At 38.2% G+C, this 21380-nt stretch overlaps 1 protein-coding gene across 2 annotated transcripts; it reads right to left on the reverse strand.

Moving 5' to 3' along the window:
* Positions 1-258: 258 nt before the first annotated feature.
* On the reverse strand, positions 259-3184 carry LOC311290352 (uncharacterized protein). 2 transcript variants are annotated; one of them, XM_084408781.1, is made up of 2 exons: positions 1529-3184; positions 259-936 (listed from the first exon to the last, which is right to left on the reverse strand). In XM_084408781.1, exons 1-2 carry the CDS (start codon positions 3146-3148, stop codon positions 922-924), a joined length of 1635 nt encoding a protein of 544 aa, XP_084264907.1. In that variant the 5' UTR covers positions 3149-3184; the 3' UTR covers positions 259-921. The 2 variants fall into 2 exon arrangements, with proteins under 2 accessions (XP_084264907.1, XP_084264908.1); XM_084408782.1 differs by lacking the exon at positions 259-936 and adding an exon at positions 1343-1401.
* Positions 3185-21380: the final 18196 nt, after the last annotated feature.

A 21380-nucleotide genomic window follows, 5' to 3' on the forward strand; every position in this document is an offset into this window, starting at 1 on the left:
TAAGGATTTTTTATTGTCATTCCAAAGCATGGTACATGATCTGAAACGAAATTGGGTACTGAGGTCCGGTTAAAATCACTCACAATAAATAGCTAGAATACTCATCAATAAATACAATAATATAAGTTAGAGAAATCTAATACAGATAATAATAAATCACACAAACCCAAATATACACTAAAACCCAGAAAATTAGCACTATGGTAAACAAATAGCAGTGTAGTTTTTAGGGCAGTAAGTTCAGTTTGCCAGTTCTGGGGTTGGCATTATTAAGAAGTCTCACGGCTTCTGGATAGAAGCTGTTTTTGAACCTTGATGTTCTGGTTCTGATACTGCGCAGCCTCCTGCTTGAAGGGAGATGTTCGAATATTCTATTGGCAGGGTGGGTGAAGTCTTTCATGATACTTACAGCCCTAATCCTGCATCTGTTTTTGTGTATGTCTCCGATTAGCGGGAGACTACACCCGATGACTTTCTCAGCAGTCTTAACCACACGCTGTAGGGCCTTCCTATCTGCAACAGTGCAGCTTCCATACCACACTGTGATACAAGATGTTAGGATGCTCTCCACCACACACCTATAAAAAGATGTGAGAACTGTAGTTCCTAAGCCAGCCTGTTTGAGCTTCCTCAGAAAATACAGTCTTTGATGAGCCTTTTTTACCAGGCTACTACAGTTGGGTTTCCACTTGAAGTCATCGTTGATGTGTACTCCTAGATATTTGTAACTGGAGACAACTTCCACCTCAGCCCCCTCAATGAAGATGGGTGGGGGGTGGTACCTGTTTGTTTTCCTGAAGTCCACAATCATTTCTTTTGTTTTTTCCACGTTGATGCAAAGATTGTTATCCTTGCACCAGGCCACCATTTGTTCCACCTCCGATCTATAGGCTGCCTCGTCATTCTGAGAGATGAGTCCCATCACAACCGTGTCGTCTGCAAATTTGACAACATGATTACTTGGATGTCTGGCGGAACAGTCATATGTCAGCAGTGTGTACAACATTGGACTCAGTACACAACCCTGCGGCGAGCCGGTGTTGAGAGCAATGGTGGAAGAAAATGTGTTATGGATTTTGACAGACTGTTTTCTGTTTGTTAAAAAGTCCAGTACCCAGTTGCACAGTGAATAGCTCAATCCTAGAATTTCCAGTTTGTGTATCAATGTCTGTGGAATAATTGTATTAAAAGCCGAACTAAAATCCATAAAAAGCAGTCTCACATAAGTGTCTTTGCTGTCCAAGTGGGTGAGAGCCAGATGTACAACTGATGAAACAGCATCTGCAGTGGACCTGTTCTTTCTATAAGCATACTGATTCTGGTCAGTGCTGGCATCGATTTCCTCACTGATTTGAGTCATGACCAGCCGCTCAAAGCACTTCATCACTATTGGGGTGAGTGCTATCGGGCGATAGTCATTCAAACATAACACTGTGTTAGTCTTAGGGACAGGAATAATAGTTGCAGATTTGAAGCACGATGGTACAACTGCTTTTGACAGTGAGATATTAAAAATGTCAGTAAATACCTCTGAGAGCTGATATGCACAGTCTTTCAGGACCCTGCCTGGGATGTTATCTGGGCCTGCAGCTTTCCGTGGTTTGACTCTCTGAAGGACCCTCCTGACATCATCTGTGGTTACACTGTGTGGCTGCTCACCAGGTGGTACAGTGAGTCTGGTGCTAGAAGTGGTGTTAGAGGCCTCAAAACGAGCATAGAATGTGTTGAGAGCATCAGGAAGAGATGGGTCTCTGGGGCATTCAGCATCTCTTCTTTTATAATCAGTGATGCTCTTAATGCCGGCCCACATTCTCTGGGGGTCATTGGTAGAAAAATGACCTTGTATCCTAAGAGCATAACCAGCCTTAGCTCTTTTAATGCCGGTACTCAGGTTTCTCCTTGCTACTCGAAGTGCCTCCGTATCGCCATTCCTGAATGCTGAGTCTCGTGCTCTCAGAAGTGATCTGACCTCAGCAGTCAGCCAGGGCTTCTGGTTTGGGTGGATAGTTATTGTTTTTGTGGTAGTAACATCATCCACACACTTACTTATGTAGCAGGTGACAGAGGATGCATACTCCTCCAAATCCACCTCTCCGGCATCTGTCGCTGCCTCCCTGAAGACCTGCCAGTCAGTGCTTCCAAAGCAGTGTTGCAGCACAGAGGCAGCATCACTGGGCCACACTGTGATTGTCTTTTGTGTTGGTTTCATTCTCTTCACTGCGGGGCTGTAGGAGGGGACAAGCATAAGAGAGATATGATCAGACAGTCCGAGGTTAGGAAGAGGGACCGCTCTGTAGGCTCCGCATCTATTTGTATACACACGATCGAGGGTATTATTCCCTCGGGTCGCAAAAGTGACATGTTGATGAAACCTTGGTGAAATGTCCGTCATATTAGCATGGTTAAAATCTCCAGCAATCACATAAAATGCGTCCGGGTGCTTGTTTTGGAGAGAGACTACGTGTTCATGTAGTTCTGCTAGCGCCTCGCTAGCTTTTGCGCTAGGGGGGATGTAAACAACAACAATGAACACCGCTGTGAACTCTCGCGGCAGATAAAACGGCCGGCATTTGATGGACATGTATTCAACATTTCCAGAGCAATAAGTGCTAATAGTGGAACAATTAGTGCACCAACCTTTGTTGATATACATGCAGAGTCCACCTCCTCGAGTCTTTCCCGACAACCGACTCCGGTCGGCCCGGTGGAGTAGCATATCGCTAATCTGGAGTGCCGAATCTGGTATGTTATCATTAAGCCATGTTTCCGTCAATAGAAGCACACAGCAGTTCCTCATCTCCTTGTACATATTAATCCGCAGCCTTAATAAATCCATTTTATTGTCCAGCGCCCGAACATTGGCCAGAAAGAGGGACGGAATTACCAGTCTGTTATTTTTAGCCTTTAGCTTAGCCAGGAGGCCCGCTCGCTTGCCTCTCTTCTCTTTCCGAGCACACCGCTTCCTCTTGCCTCTGATCCGGCATATGTTGTACTTCCATGCCGTTGTCCTCAGAAGTCCCCTCCTGCCCAGCTCTGACTTCAGGTACTGCGGTAATCTTGCTTCATACTTGCTATTAATCTTGTAGAGTTCAAGTGGGTTGTACCTCAAAAACTTCCTTCCACACATAACATTACACTCAGTATTCATTACTGTAGCCAGCAAAGCTGGCAAAACTTGAGTTGAACCGGGAGCTCGAGAAGCCGCTGCACAGCTGCGCGCCGCCATCAATACCTCACAATGGGGTAAAAGTTGCACCCCTGGGGGGCAGGAGATGCCCAAAGTTGCCCCATTGACTTACTATGGGGAAGGAACGTCCCGTGAAACACACATGCTTTTCCTACTATGGTAAATTGCATAGGGACTTTGTATTGAACGTAGCTCTGGATCACAGTGTCATAGAGACAAGGGGGAGGGCTCATTTTACTCAGACGACCAATCAGTCTCTCAGGATCATTGTGAAGCTATCAAGCCACGCCCTAGCAACCATTTAGAGCCCCTTAGCAACAAGTTCCATAGACTTCCATTGAAAGAGTTCAAAGAGATATCTCCAGACTGAATTGTCATAGAAACATGGGGGTGGTCTCATTTGACTCGGGGCAGTAAACAGCCAATCATGAATCACCTCAACACTTCCAAGCCCCTCCCTAGCAACCATTGTCGAGCACCTTAGCAACCAAAATCCAAAGAGGGATATCTTCCATTCTGAATGTCACAGAGGCATGGGAGTTGGTTTATATCATTCATACTGACAAGAAGCCTTTGGAATTTCATCATTGGCAGCTGCCAAGTAACTCCATAGCAACCAAAGAGAGTATCCTAGCAACCGTTTAGCAAAACGTATATCTCTGCATCAAAACATAGTATAGAGATGGGACTTGGCTCTTTTGACTAAATCATGGTAAACTATGGTAAATCAACCTTGAATCATAGTAAATCATACTAAAACATGGTAAATCATGGTATACTATAGTAAATCATAGTACACTATGGTAAATCGTGGAAAATCATGGTAAACTATGGTAAATCATGCTAGAATCATAGTAAATCATACTTGAACATGGTAAATCATGGTATACTATAGTAAATCATGGTAAACTATGGTAAATCATGGTAAACTATGATAAATCATGCTAGAATCAGTAAATCATAATTGAACATGGTATATCATGGTATACTATAGTAAATCATGGTATACTATAGTAAATCATGGTAAACTATGGTAAATCGTGGTAAATCGTGGTAAAATATGGTAAATCATGGTAAACTATGGTAAATCATGCTAGAATCAGTAAATCATACTTGAACATGGTAAATCATGGTATACTATAGTAAATCATGGTAAACTATAGTAAATCGTGGTAAATCATGGTAAACTATGGTAAATCATGCTAAAATCATAGTAAATCATACTTGAACATGGTAAATCATGGTATACTATAGTAAATCATGGTAAACTATGGTAAATCATGCTAAAATCAGTAAATCAGACTTGAACATGGTAAATCATGGTATACTATAGTAAATCATGGTAAACTATGCTAAATCGTGGTAAATCATGGTAAACTATAGTAAATCATGGTAAACTATGGTAAATTATGCTAGAATCAGTAAATCATACTTGAACATGGTAAATCATAGTATACTATAGTAAATCATGGTAAACTATGGTAAATGATCCTAGAATCATAGTAAATCATACTAAAACATGGTAAATCATGGTATACTATAGTAAATAATAGTAAACTATGGTAAATCGTGGTAAATCATGGTATACTATAGTAAATCATGGTAAACTATGGTAAATCATGGTAAACTATGATAAATCATGCTAGAATCAGTAAATCATACTGGAACATGGTAAATCATGGTATACTATAGTAAATCATGGTAAAGTATGGTAAATCGTGGTAAATCATGGTAAACTATGGTAAATCATGCTAGAATCAGTAAATCATACTTGAACATGGTAAATCATGGTATACTATAGTAAATCATGGTAAAGTATGGTAAATCGTGGTAAATCATGGTAAAATATGGTAAATCATGCTAGAATCAGTAAATCATATTTGAACATGGTAAATCATGGTAAACTATGGTAAATCGTGGTAAATAATGGTAAACTATGGTAAATCATGGTAAACTATGGTAAATCATGCTAGAATCAGTAAATCATACTTGAACATGGTAAATCATGGTAAACTATGGTAAATCGTGGTGAACTATGGTAAATCATGGTAAACTATGGTAAATCATGGTAAACTATGATAAATCATGCTAGAATCATAGTAAATCATACTTGAACATGGTAAATCATGGTAAACTATAGTAAATCATGGTAAACTATGGTAAATCATGGTAAATCATGCTAGAATCAGTAAATTATAATTGAACATGGTAAATCGTGGTATACTATAGTAAATCATGGTAAACTATAGTAAATCGTGGTAAATTGTGGTAAACTATGGTAAATCATGCCTGAATCAGTAAATCATACTTGCACATGGTAAATCATGGTATACTATAGTAAATCATGGTAAACTATGGTAATTAGTGGTAAATCGTTGTAAATCATGGTAAACTATGGTAAATCATGCTAGAATCAGTAAATCATACTTGAACATGGTAAATCATGGTATACTATAGTAAATCATGGTAAACTATGGTAAATCATGGTAAATCATGGTAACTATGATAAATCATGCTAGAATCAGTAAATTATACTAGAACATGGTAAATTGTGGTATACTATAGTAAATCATGGTAAACTATGGTAAATCATGCTAGAATCAGTAAATCATACTTGAACATGGTAAATCATGGCATACTATAGTAAATCATGGTAAACTATAGTAAATCGTGGTAAATCATGGTAAACGATGGTAAACACCTTAGCAACTGCCTAGCAACCACACTGAATACCCTAGCAACCACTTAGCAACGCCCTAGCAACCACCCAGAATACCTTGGAAACCTCCCAGAACACCATAGCAACCACCTAGTAAAACCCTAGCAACCGTGCCGAATTTTGCCACTGCAAGCACCACTTCACATTTTCTTCAGGAAATGTACATTCTAGTTAGTGGTGCTTGCTGAAAGCAAGGCATCACTATTGTTATTGCTCATACTTATTATTATTCTTCTTCTTTTTATTATTCCACACAAAGTTTGGCGCGTAACTTGTCCCGCACCGTTTGTCACAGATCCATGAATGAGGTGTCAAATCGACCGGCTCATTAAGGAGAGGTGTGCTATGACTTTTATAAGCGATCGGGGGTGCGGTGTTCGCCCCAGGGGCGAAAAAGCGTCCGAAAAATCCCATAGACTTAACATTGCGACAAACTTTGACGAGTCATAACTCTGAGCGAGGATTTCGCAGAAACGTGTGATTTGCCACATTTGAAGAGGCTGACAGGCTCTGTAAGAACATACCTCTCAATGGGGTAAAAGTTGCACCCCTGGGGGGCAGGAGATGCCCAAAGTTGCCCCTTTGACTTACTATGGGGAAGGAACGTCCCGTGAAACACACATGCTTTTCCTACTATGGTAAATTGCTTAGGGACTTTGTATTGAACGTAGCTCTGGATCACAGTGTCATAGAGACAAGGGGGAGGGCTCATTTTACTCAGACGACCAATCAGTCTCTCAGGATCATTGTGAAGCTATCAAGCCACGCCCTAGCAACTATTTAGAGCCCCTTAGCAACAAGTTCCATAGACTTCCATTGAAAGAGTTCAAAGAGATATCTCCAGACTGAATTGTCATAGAAACATGGGGGTGGTCTCATTTGACTCGGGGCAGCAAACAGCCAATCATGAATCACCTAAACACTTCCAAGCCCCTCCCTAGCAACCATTGTCGAGCACCTTAGCAACCAAAATCCAAAGAGGGATATCTTCCATTCTGAATGGCACAGAGGCATGGGAGTTGGTTTATATCATTCATACTGACAAGAAGCCTTTGGAGTTTCATGATTGGCAGCTGACAAGCCACTCCCTAGCAACCAAACAGAGTACCCTAGCAACCAAAATCCAAAGAGGGTTATCTTCCATTCTGAATGTCGCAGAGGCATGGGAGTTGGTTTATATCATTCATACTGACAAGCAGCCTTTGGAGTTTCATGATTGGCAGCTGACAAGCCACTCCCTAGCAACCAAACAGAGTACCCTAGCAACCAAAATCCAAAGAGGGATATCTTCCATTCTGAATGTCACAGAGGCATGGGAGTTGGTTTATATCATTCATAGTGACAAGAAGCCTTTGGAATTTCATCATTGGCAGCTGCCAAGTAACTCCATAGCAACCAAAAAGAGTACCCTAGCAACCGTTTAGCAAAACGTATATCTCTGCATCAAAACATAGTATAGAGATGGAACTTGGCTCTTTTGACTAAATCATGGTAAACTATGGTAAATCATCCTAGAATCATAGTAAATCATACTAAAACATGGTAAATCATGGTATACTATAGTAAATCATAGTAAACTATGGTAAATCGTGGTAAATCATGGTAAACTATGGTAAATCATCCTAGAATCATAGTAAATCATACTAAAACATGGTAAATCATGGTATACTATAGTAAATCATAGTAAACTATGGTAAATCATGGTAAATCATGGTAAACTATGGTAAATCATGGTAAACTATGGTAAATCGTGGTAAATCATGGTAAACTATGGTAAATCATGGTAAACTATGGTAAATCATGCTAGAATCAGTAAATCATACTTCAACATGGTAAATCATGGTATACTATAGTAAATCATGGTAAACTATGGTAAATCATGGTAAACTATGGTAAATCATGGTAAACTATGATAAATCATGCTAGAATCAGTAAATCATACTTGAACATGGTATATCATGGTATACTATAGTAAATCATGGTAAACTATGGTAAATCGTGGTAAATCATGGTAAACTATGGTAAATCATGGTAAACTATGGTAAAATATGGTAAACTATGGTAAATTATGGTAAATCATGGTAAACTATGGTAAATTGTGGTAAATCATGGTAAACTATGGTAAATCATGGTAAACTATGGTAAATCATGCTAGAATCAGTAAATCATACTTCAACATGGTAAATTATGGTATACTATAGTAAATCATGGTAAACTATGGTAAATCATGGTAAAGTATGGTAAATCATGGTAAACTATGGTAAATCATGCTAGAATCAGTAAATCATACTTCAACATGGTAAATCATGGTATACTATAGTAAATCATGGTAAACTATGGTAAATCATGGTAAACTATGGTAAATCATGGTAAACTATGATAAATCATGCTAGAATCAGTAAATCATACTTGAACATGGTATATCATGGTATACTATAGTAAATCATGGTAAACTATGGTAAATCGTGGTAAATCATGGTAAACTATGGTAAATCATGGTAAACTATGGTAAATTATGGTAAACTATGGTAAATTATGGTAAATCATGGTAAATTGTGGTAAATCATGGTAAACTATGGTAAATCATGGTAAACTATGGTAAATCATGCTAGAATCAGTAAATCATACTTCAACATGGTAAATTATGGTATACTATAGTAAATCATGGTAAACTATGGTAAATCATGGTAAAGTATGGTAAATCATGGTAAACTATGGTAAATCATGGTAAACTATGGTAAATCATGGTAAACTATGATAAATAATGCTAAAATCAGTAAATCATACTTGAACGTGGTATATCATGGTATACTATAGTAAATCATGGTAAACTATGGTAAATCGTGGTAAATCATGGTAAACTATGGTAAATCATGGTAAACTATGGTAAATCATGCTAGAATCAGTAAATCATACTTCAACATGGTAAATCATGGTATACTATAGTAAATCATGGTAAACTATGGTAAATCATGGTAAACTATGATAAATCATGCTAGAATCAGTAAATCATACTTGAACATGGTATATCATGGTATACTATAGTAAATCATGGTAAACTATGGTAAATCGTGGTAAATCATGGTAAACTATAGTAAATCATGGTAAACTATGGTAAATCGTGGTAAATCATGGTAAACTATGGTAAATCATGGTAAACTATGGTAAATCATGCTAGAATCAGTAAATCATACTTCAACATGGTAAATCATGGTATACTATAGTAAATCATGGTAAACTATGGTAAATCATGGTAAATCATGGTAACTATGATAAATCATGCTAGAATCAGTAAATTATACTAGAACATGGTAAATTGTGGTATACTATAGTAAATCATGGTAAACTATGGTAAATCATGCTAGAATCAGTAAATCATACTTCAACATGGTAAATCATGGTATACTATAATAAATCATGGTAAACTATGGTAAATCGTGGTAAATCATGGTAAACTATGATAAATCATGCTAGAATCAGTAAATCATACTTGAACATGGTAAACTATGGTAAATCGTGGTAAATCATGGTAAACTATGATAAATCATGCTAGAATCAGTAAATCATACTTGAACATGGTAAATCATGGTATACTATAGTAAATCATGGTAAATCATGCTAGAATCAGTAAATCATACTTGAACATGGTAAATCATGGTATACTATAATAAATCATGGTAAACTATGGTAAATCGTGGTAAATCATGGTAAACTATGATAAATCATGCTAGAATCAGTAAATCATACTTGAACATGGTAAATCCTGGTATACTATAGTAAATTATGGTAAACTATGGTAAATCGTGGTAAATCATGGTAAACTATGGTAAATCATGCTTGAATCAGTAAATCATACTTGAACATGGTAAATCATGGCATACTATAGTAAATCATGGTAAACTATAGTAAATCGTGGTAAATCATGGTAAACTATGGTAAATCATGCTTGAATCAGTAAATCATACTTGAACATGGTAAATCATGGCATACTATAGTAAATCATGGTAAACTATAGTAAATCGTGGTAAATCATGGTAAACTATGGTAAACACCTTAGCAACTGCCTAGCAACCACACTGAATACCCTAGCAACCACTTAGCAACGCCCTAGCAACCACCCAGAATACCTTGGAAACCTCCCAGAACACCATAGCAACCACCTAGTAAAACCCTAGCAACCGTGCCGAATTTTGCCACTGCAAGCACCACTTCACATTTTCTTCAGGAAATGTACATTCTAGTTAGTGGTGCTTGCTGAAAGCAAGGCATCACTATTGTTATTGCTCATACTTATTATTCTTATTATTATTATTATTATTCTGGACAAAGTTTGGCGCGTAACTCGCCCCGCACCGTTTGTCTCAGAGCCATGAATGAGGTGTCAAATCGACCGGCTCATTAAGGAGAGGTGTGCTATGACTTTTATAAGCGATCGGGGGTGCGGTGTTCGCCCCAGGGGCGAAAAAGCGGCCAAAAAAGTCCCATAGACTTAACATTGCAACGAACTTTGAGCACTCATAGCTCTGAGCGAGGATTTCGCAGAAACATGTAATTTGCCACATTTGAAGAGGCTGACAGGCTCTGTAGGAACATACCTCACAATGGGGTAAAAGTTGCACCCCTGGGGGGCAGGAGCGTCCCAAAGTTGCCCCATTGACTTACTATGGGGAAGGAACGCCCCGTGAAACACACATGCTTTTCCTACTATGGTAAATTGCATAGGGATTTTGTATTGAAGATAGCTCTGCATCACAGTGTCATAGAGACAAGGGGGCGGGCTCATTTTACTCAGACGACCAATCAGTCTCTCAGGATCATTGTAAAGCTATCAAGCCACGCCCTAGCAACCATTTAGAGCACCTTAGCAACAAGTCCCATAGACTTCCATTGAAAGATATCAAAGGGATATCTCCGGACTAAATTGTCATAGAAACATGGGGGTGGTCTCATTTGACTTGGGCCAGCAAACAGCCAATCATGAATCACCTCAACACTTCCTAGCCCCTCCATAGCAACCATTGTCGAACACCTTAGCAACCAAAATCCAAAGAGGGATATCTTCCATTCTGAATGTCACAGAGGCATGGGAGTTGGTTTATATCATTCATAGTGACAAGAAGCCTTTGCAGTTTCATCATTGGCATCTGCCAAGCCACTCCATAGCAACAAAACAGAGTACCCTAGCAACCAAAATCCAAAGAGGTATATCTGCCATTCTGAATGTCACAGAGAAATGGGAGTTGGTTTATATCATTCATAGTGACAAGAAGCCTTTGCAGTTGTATCATTGGCAACTGCCAAGCCACTCCCTAGCAACCAAACAGAGTACCCTAGCAACCGTTTAGCAAAACGAATATCTCTGTATCAGAACATCGTATACAGATGGGAGGTAGTTTATATCATTCATACTGACAAGCAGCCTTTGGAGTTTCATGATTTGCAGCTGCCAAGCCACTCCCTAGCAACCAAACAGAGTACCCTAGCAACCAAAATACAAAGAGGGATATCTTCCATTCTGAATGTCACAGAGGCATTGAAGTTGGTTTATATCATTTATAATGACAAGGAGCCTTTGCAGTTTCATCATTGGCAGCTGCCAAGCCACTCCCTAGCAACCAAACAGAGTACCCTAGCAACCGTTTAGCAAGATCTATATCTCTGCATCAGAACATCGTATAGAGATGGGAGTTGGTTTATATCATTCATACTGACAAGAAGCCTTTGGAGTTTCATCATTGGCAGCTGCCTAGCAACTCCATAGCAACCAAATAGAGTACCCTAGCAACCATTTTACAAGACCTACATCTCTGCATCAGAATATTGTATAGAGATGGGGGTTGGCTCATTAGTTTCGGTTGGAAAACAGTCTGTAAATATCACCATGGTAACTGTGTATTCACACCCTAGCAACAGTTTACAGCCACCTAGCAACCCTATTGCAACATATAGAAGCCATATTTTAGCTCCACAACATCGTACAGACATGGTTGTTGGCTCGTATGCAATCATGTACAACACCCTAGCAACCGAGTGGCGAGTTTTACCACTGCAAGCACCACTTCACATTTTCTTCAGGAAATGTACATTCTAGTTCTTCTTATTAGTGGTGCTTGCTGAAAGCAAGGCATCACTATTGTTATTGCTCATACTTATTATTATTAGTGGTGCTTGCTGAAAGCAAGGCATCACTATTGTTATTGCTCATACTTATTATTATTATTATTTTTCTTCTTATTATTCCGGACAAAAGTTTGGCGCGTAACTCGTCCCGCAGCTTTTGTCACAGACACACGAATGAGGCGTCAAATCGTGCGGATTATTCGGGAATGGTGTGCTATGACTTTTATAAGTGATCGGGGGTACGGTGTTCGCCCCAGGGGCGAAAAAGCGGCCAAAAAAGTCCCATTGACTTAACATTGCGACGAACTTTGACCACATGTAGCTCTGAGCAAGGATTTCGCAGAAACGTGTGATTTGCCACATTTGAAGAGGCTGACAGGCTCTGTAAGAACATACCTCACAATGGGGTAAAAGTTGCACCCCTGGGGGGCAGGAGATGCCCAAAGTTGCCCCATTGACTTACTATAGGGAAGGAACATCCCGTGAAACACACATGCTTTTCCTACTATGGTAAATTGCATAGGGACTTTGTATTGAACGTAGCTCTGGATCACAGTGTCATAGAGACAAAGGGGAGGGCTCATTTTACTCAGATGACCAGTCAGTCTCTCTGGATCATTGTGAAGCTATCAAGCCACGCCTTAGCAACCATTTAGAGCCCCTTAGCAACAAGATCCATAGACTTACATTGAAAGAGTTCAAAGAGATATCTCCGGACTGAATTGTCATAGAAACATGGGGGTGGTCTCATTTGACTCGGGGCAGCAAACAGCCAATCATGAATCACCTCAACACTTCCAAGCCCCTCCCTAGCAACCATTGTCGAGCACCTTAGCAACCAAAATCCAAAGAGGGATATCTTCCATTCTGAATGTCACAGAGGCATGGGAGTTGGTTTATATCATTCATATCGACAAGCAGCCTTTGAGTTTCATGATTGACAGCTGCCAAGACACTCCATAGCAACCAAACAGAGTACCCTAGCAACCAAAATCCAAAGAGGCATATCTTCCATTCTGAATGTCGCAGAGGCATGGGAGTTGGTTTATATCATTCATAGTGACAAGAAGCCTTTGGAGTTTCATGATTGGCAGCTGACAAGCCACTCGCTAGCAACCAAATAGAGTACCCTAGCAACTGTTTAGCAAAACGTATATCTCTGCATCAGAACATCATATAGAGATGGGAGTTGGTTTATATCATTCATACTGACAAGAAGCCTTTGCAGTTTCATCATTAGCAGCTGACAAGCATCTCCATAGCAACCAAACAGAGTACCCTAGCAACCATTTTACAAGACCTACATCTCTGCATCAGAATATTGTATAGAGATGGGGGTTGGCTCATTAGTTTCAGTTGGAAAACAGTCTGTAAATATCACCATGGTAACTGTGTATTCACACCCTAGCAACCATTTAGAGCCACCTAGCAACCATATTGCAACATATAGAAGCCATATTTCAGCTCCACAACATCGTAGAGGCATGGTTGTTGGCTCGTATGCAATCATGTACAACACCCTAGCAACCGAGTGGCGAGTTTTGCCACTGCAAGCACCACTTCACATTTTCTTCAGGAAATGTACATTCTAGTGTTGTGATTACTATTCACCTAGACAAAACTTCGGCGCGTAACTCGCCCCACACCGTTTGTCACAGACCCATGAATGAGGTGTCAAATCGACCGGTTTATTGAGGAGAGGTGTGCTATGACTTTTATAAGCGATCGGGTGTAAGATGTTCGTCTGGCGGGTGAAAAATTAGCCGAAAAATGTCCCATAGACTTAACATAGGCACAAAATTAGCTAAATCCTATCTTTGGCTCAGAAGGTCATAGAGCCTTGGGGTTGGACTCTTTTGATTCGTCCTATCAAGCAGCTAATAAGTAGTGACATAACAACTTCATAGCCACGCCCTAGAAAACAGTTACAGGCCCCTAGCAACCATTGAACAACATTTACAAGACATATCTCAGCAACAAAACATTGTAAAAACACAGAGTTGGGCATTTTTTGACCCAGACCTGCAAATACTCTTTAAATATTACCCCATAAACTGTATAAACAAACCTTAGCAACCATTTGGAGTACCCTAGCAACCGTACAAACACATGAATGAGCTATATCTCAGCACCAGAACATCGTATAGACATGGGGGTGTGCTTATTTGTTTCGGTTGGGAAACCAATCTGTAAATATCATCATGGTAACTGTGTAACCACACCTTAGCAACCGTTTAGAGCCACCTAGCAACCATATTGCAACATATCGAAGCCACATTTCAGCTCCACAACATTGTACAGACATGGTTGTTGGCTCGAATGCAATCATGTACAACACCCTAGCAACCGAGTGGCGAGTTTTGCCACTGCAAGCACCACTTCACATTTTCTTCAGGAAATGTACATTCTAGTTATTCTTATTAGTGGTGCTTGCTGAAAGCAAGGCATCACTATTGTTATTGCTCATACTTATTATTCTTCTTATTATTATTATTAGTGGTGCTTGCTGAAAGCAAGGCATCACTATTGTTATTGCTCATACTTATTATTCTTATTATTATTATTATTATTCTGGACAAAGTTTGGCGCGTAACTCGCCCCGCACCGTTTGTCTCAGAGCCATGAATGAGGTGTCAAATCGACCGGCTCATTAAGGAGAGGTGTGCTATGACTTTTATAAGCGATCGGGGGTGCGGTGTTCGCCCCAGGGGCGAAAAAGCGGCCAAAAAAGTCCCATTGACTTAACATTGCGACGAACTTTGACCACACGTAGCTCTGAGCGAGGATTTCGCAGAAATGTGTGATTTGCCACATTTGAAGAGGCTGACAGGCTCTGTAAGAACATACCTCACAATGGGGTAAAAGTTGCACCCCTGGGGGGCAGGAGATGCCCAAAGTTGCCCCATTGACTTACTATGGGGAAGGAACGTCCCGTGAAACACACATGCTTTTCCTACTATGGTAAATTGCATAGGGACTTTGTATTGAACGTAGCTCTGGATCACAGTGTCATAGAGACAAGGGGGAGGGCTCATTTTACTCAGACGACCAATCAGTCTCTCAGGATCATTGTGAAGCTATCAAGCCACGCCCTAGCAACCATTTAGAGCCCCTTAGCAACAAGTTCCATAGACTTCCATTGAAAGAGTTCAAAGAGATATCTCCAGACTGAATTGTCATAGAAACATGGGGGTGGTCTCATTTGACTAGGGGCAGTAAACAGCCAATCATGAATCACCTCAACACTTCCAAGCCCCTCCCTAGCAACCATTGTCGAGCACCTTAGCAACCAAAATCCAAAGAGGGATATCTTCCATTCTGAATGTCACAGAGGCATGGGAGTTGGTTTATATCATTCATACTGACAAGAAGCCTTTGGAATTTCATCATTGGCAGCTGCCAAGTAACTCCATAGCAACCAAAGAGAGTATCCTAGCAACCGTTTAGCAAAACGTATATCTCTGCATCAAAACATAGTATAGAGATGGGACTTGGCTCTTTTGACTAAATCATGGTAAACTATGGTAAATCAACCTTGAATCATAGTAAATCATACTAAAACATGGTAAATCATGGTATACTATAGTAAATCATAGTACACTATGGTAAATCGTGGTAAATCATGGTAAACTATGGTAAATCATGCTAGAATCATAGTAAATCATACTTGAACATGGTAAATCATGGTATACTATAGTAAATCATGGTAAACTATGGTAAATCATGGTAAACTATGGTAAATCATGGTAAACTATGATAAATCATGCTACAATCAGTAAATCATAATTGAACATGGTATATCATGGTATACTATAGTAAATCATGGTATACTATAGTAAATCATGGTAAACTATGGTAAATCGTGGTAAATCGTGGTAAACTATGGTAAATCATGGTAAACTATGGTAAATCATGCTAGAATCAGTAAATCATACTTGAACATGGTAAATCATGGTATACTATAGTAAATCATGGTAAACTATAGTAAATCGTGGTAAATCATGGTAAACTATGGTAAATCATGCTAGAATCATAGTAAATCATACTTGAACATGGTAAATCATGGTATACTATAGTAAATCATGGTAAACTATGGTAAATCATGCTAAAATCAGTAAATCAGACTTGAACATGGTAAATCATGGTATACTATAGTAAATCATGGTAAACTATGCTAAATCGTGGTAAATCATGGTAAACTATAGTAAATCATGGTAAACTATGGTAAATTATGCTAGAATCAGTAAATCATACTTGAACATGGTAAATCATAGTATACTATAGTAAATCATGGTAAACTATGGTAAATGATCCTAGAATCATAGTAAATCATACTAAAACATGGTAAATCATGGTATACTATAGTAAATCATAGTAAACTATGGTAAATTGTGGTAAATCATGGTATACTATAGTAAATCATGGTAAACTATGGTAAATCATGGTAAACTATGATAAATCATGCTAGAATCAGTAAATCATACTTGAACATGGTAAATCATGGTATACTATAGTAAATCATGGTAAAGTATGGTAAATCGTGGTAAATCATGGTAAACTATGGTAAATCATGGTAAACTATGATAAATCATGCTAGAATCATAGTAAATCATACTTGAACATGGTAAATCATGGTATACTATAGTAAATCATGGTAAACTATGGTAAATCATGGTAAATCATGCTAGAATCAGTAAATTATAATTGAACATGGTAAATCGTGGTATACTATAGTAAATCATGGTAAACTATAGTAAATCGTGGTAAATTGTGGTAAACTATGGTAAATCATGCCTGAATCAGTAAATCATACTTGCACATGGTAAATCATGGTATACTATAGTAAATCATGGTAAACTATGGTAATTAGTGGTAAATCGTTGTAAATCATGGTAAACTATGGTAAATCATGCTAGAATCAGTAAATCATACTTGAACATGGTAAATCATGGTATACTATAGTAAATCATGGTAAACTATGGTAAATCATGGTAAATCATGGTAACTATGATAAATCATGCTAGAATCAGTAAATTATACTAGAACATGGTAAATTGTGGTATACTATAGTAAATCATGGTAAACTATGGTAAATCATGCTAGAATCAGTAAATCATACTTGAACATGGTAAATCATGGTATACTATAATAAATCATGGTAAACTATGGTAAATCGTGGTAAATCATGGTAAACTATGGTAAATCATGCTTGAATCAGTAAATCATACTTGAACATGGTAAATCATGGTATACTATAATAAATCATGGTAAACTATGGTAAATCGTGGTAAATCATGGTAAACTATGATAAATCATGCTAGAATCAGTAAATCATACTTGAACATGGTAAATCCTGGTATACTATAGTAAATTATGGTAAACTATGGTAAATCGTGGTAAATCATGGTAAACTATGGTAAATCATGCTTGAATCAGTAAATCATACTTGAACATGGTAAATCATGGCATACTATAGTAAATCATGGTAAACTATAGTAAATCGTGGTAAATCATGGTAAACTATGGTAAACACCTTAGCAACTGCCTAGCAACCACACTGAATACCCTAGCAACCACTTAGCAACGCCCTAGCAACCACCCAGAATACCTTGGAAACCTCCCAGAACACCATAGCAACCACCTAGTAAAACCCTAGCAACCGTGCCGAATTTTGCCACTGCAAGCACCACTTCACATTTTCTTCAGGAAATGTACATTCTAGTTATTCTTCTTATTATTATTATTATTCTGGACAAAGTTTGGCGCGTAACTCGCCCCGCACCGTTTGTCTCAGAGCCATGAATGAGGTGTCAAATCGACCGGCTCATTAAGGAGAGGTGTGCTATGACTTTTATAAGCGATCGGGGGTGCGGTGTTCGCCCCAGGGGCGAAAAAGCGGCCAAAAAAGTCCCATTGACTTAACATTGCGACGAACTTTGACCACACGTAGCTCTGAGCGAGGATTTCGCAGAAATGTGTGATTTGCCACATTTGAAGAGGCTGACAGGCTCTGTAAGAACATACCTCACAATGGGGTAAAAGTTGCACCCCTGGGGGGCAGGAGATGCCCAAAGTTGCCCCATTGTCTTACTATGGGGAAGGAACGTCCCGTGAAACACACATGCTTTTCCTACTATGGTAAATTGCATAGGGACTTTGTATTGAACGTAGCTCTGGATCACAGTGTCATAGAGACAAGGGGGAGGGCTCATTTTACTCAGACGACCAATCAGTCTCTCAGGATCATTGTGAAGCTATCAAGCCACGCCCTAGCAACCATTTAGAGCCCCTTAGCAACAAGTTCCATAGACTTCCATTGAAAGAGTTCAAAGAGATATCTCCAGACTGAATTGTCATAGAAACATGGGGGTGGTCTCATTTGACTCGGGGCAGTAAACAGCCAATCATGAATCACCTCAACACTTCCAAGCCCCTCCCTAGCAACCATTGTCGAGCACCTTAGCAACCAAAATCCAAAGAGGGATATCTTCCATTCTGAATGTCACAGAGGCATGGGAGTTGGTTTATATCATTCATACTGACAAGAAGCCTTTGGAATTTCATCATTGGCAGCTGCCAAGTAACTCCATAGCAACCAAAGAGAGTATCCTAGCAACCGTTTAGCAAAACGTATATCTCTGCATCAAAACATAGTATAGAGATGGGACTTGGCTCTTTTGACTAAATCATGGTAAACTATGGTAAATCAACCTTGAATCATAGTAAATCATACTAAAACATGGTAAATCATGGTATACTATAGTAAATCATAGTACACTATGGTAAATCGTGGTAAATCATGGTAAACTATGGTAAATCATGCTACAATCATAGTAAATCATACTTGAACATGGTAAATCATGGTATACTATAGTAAATCATGGTAAACTATGGTAAATCATGGTAAACTATGGTAAATCATGGTAAACTATGATAAATCATGCTAGAATCAGTAAATCATAATTGAACATGGTATATCATGGTATACTATAGTAAATCATGGTATACTATAGTAAATCATGGTAAACTATGGTAAATCGTGGTAAATCGTGGTAAACTATGGTAAATCATGGTAAACTATGGTAAATCATGCTAGAATCAGTAAATCATACTTGAACATGGTAAATCATGGTATACTATAGTAAATCATGGTAAACTATAGTAAATCGTGGTAAATCATGGTAAACTATGGTAAATCATGCTAGAATCATAGTAAATCAGACTTGAACATGGTAAATCATGGTATACTATAGTAAATCATGGTAAACTATGGTAAATCATGCTAAAATCAGTAAATCAGACTTGAACATGGTAAATCATGATATACTATAGTAAATCATGGTAAACTATGCTAAATCGTGGTAAATCATGGTAAACTATAGTAAATCATGGTAAACTATGGTAAATTATGCTAGAATCAGTAAATCATACTTGAACATGGTAAATCATAGTATACTATAGTAAATCATGGTAAACTATGGTAAATGATCCTAGAATCATAGTAAATCATACTAAAACATGGTAAATCATGGTATACTATAGTAAATCATAGTAAACTATGGTAAATCGTGGTAAATCATGGTATACTATAGTAAATCATGGTAAACTATGGTAAATCATGGTAAACTATGATAAATCATGCTAGAATCAGTAAATCATACTGGAACATGGTAAATCATGGTATACTATAGTAAATCATGGTAAATCGTGGTAAATCATGGTAAACTATGGTAAATCATGCTAGAATCAGTAAATCATACTTGAACATGGTAAATCATGGTATACTATAGTAAATCATGGTAAAGTATGGTAAATCGTGGTAAATCATGGTAAACTATGGTAAATCATGCTAGAATCAGTAAATCATATTTGAACATGGTAAATCATGGTATACTATAGTAAATCATGGTAAACTATGGTAAATCGTGGTAAATAATGGTAAACTATGGTAAATCATGGTAAACTATGGTAAATCATGCTAGAATCAATAAATCATACTTGAACATGGTAAATCATGGTAAACTATGGTAAATCGTGGTGAACTATGGTAAATCATGGTAAACTATGGTAAATCATGGTAAACTATGATAAATCATGCTAGAATCATAGTAAATCATACTTGAACATGGTAAATCATGGTATACTATAGTAAATCATGGTAAACTATGGTAAATCATGGTAAATCATGCTAGAATCAGTAAATTATAATTGAACATGGTAAATCGTGGTATACTATTGTAAATCATGGTAAACTATAGTAAATCGTGGTAAATTGTGGTAAACTATGGTAAATCATGCCTGAATCAGTAAATCATACTTGCACATGGTAAATCATGGTATACTATAGTAAATCATGGTAAACTATGGTAATTAGTGGTAAATCGTTGTAAATCATGGTAAACTATGGTAAATCATGCTAGAATCAGTAAATCATACTTGAACATGGTAAATCATGGTATACTATAGTAAATCATGGTAAACTATGGTAAATCATGGTAAATCATGGTAACTATGATAAATCATGCTAGAATCAGTAAATTATACTAGAACATGGTAAATTGTGGTATACTATAGTAAATCATGGTAAACTATGGTAAATCATGCTAGAATCAGTAAATCATACTTGAACATGGTAAATCATGGTATACTATAATAAATCATGGTAAACTATGGTAAATCGTGGTAAATCATGGTAAACTATGATAAATCATGCTAGAATCAGTAAATCATACTTGAACATGGTAAATCCTGGTATACTATAGTAAATTATGGTAAACTATGGTAAATCGTGGTAAATCATGGTAAACTATGGTAAATCATGCTTGAATCAGTAAATCATACTTGAACATGGTAAATCATGGCATACTATAGTAAATCATGGTAAACTATGGTAAATCATGCTTGAATCAGTAAATCATACTTGAACATGGTAAATCATGGCATACTATAGTAAATCATGGTAAACTATAGTAAATCGTGGTAAATCATGGTAAACTATGGTAAACACCTTAGCAACTGCCTAGCAACCACACTGAATACCCTAGCAACCACTTAGCAACGCCCTAGCAACCACCCAGAATACCTTGGAAACCTCCCAGAACACCATAGCAACCACCTAGTAAAACCCTAGCAACCGTGCCAAATTTTGCCACTGCAAGCACCACTTCACATTTTCTTCAGGAAATGTACATTCTAGTGTTGTGATTACTATTCACCTAGACAAAACTTCGGCGCGTAACTCGCCCCACACCGTTTGTCACAGACCCCTGAATGAGGTGTCAAATCGACCGGTTTATTGAGGAAAGGTGTGCTATGACTTTTATAAGCGATCGTGTGTAAGATGTTCGTCTGGCG

Source organism: Rutilus rutilus (genome assembly GCF_951802725.1).
Source record: "Rutilus rutilus genome assembly, chromosome: 5".
NCBI lineage: Eukaryota > Metazoa > Chordata > Actinopteri > Cypriniformes > Leuciscidae > Rutilus > Rutilus rutilus.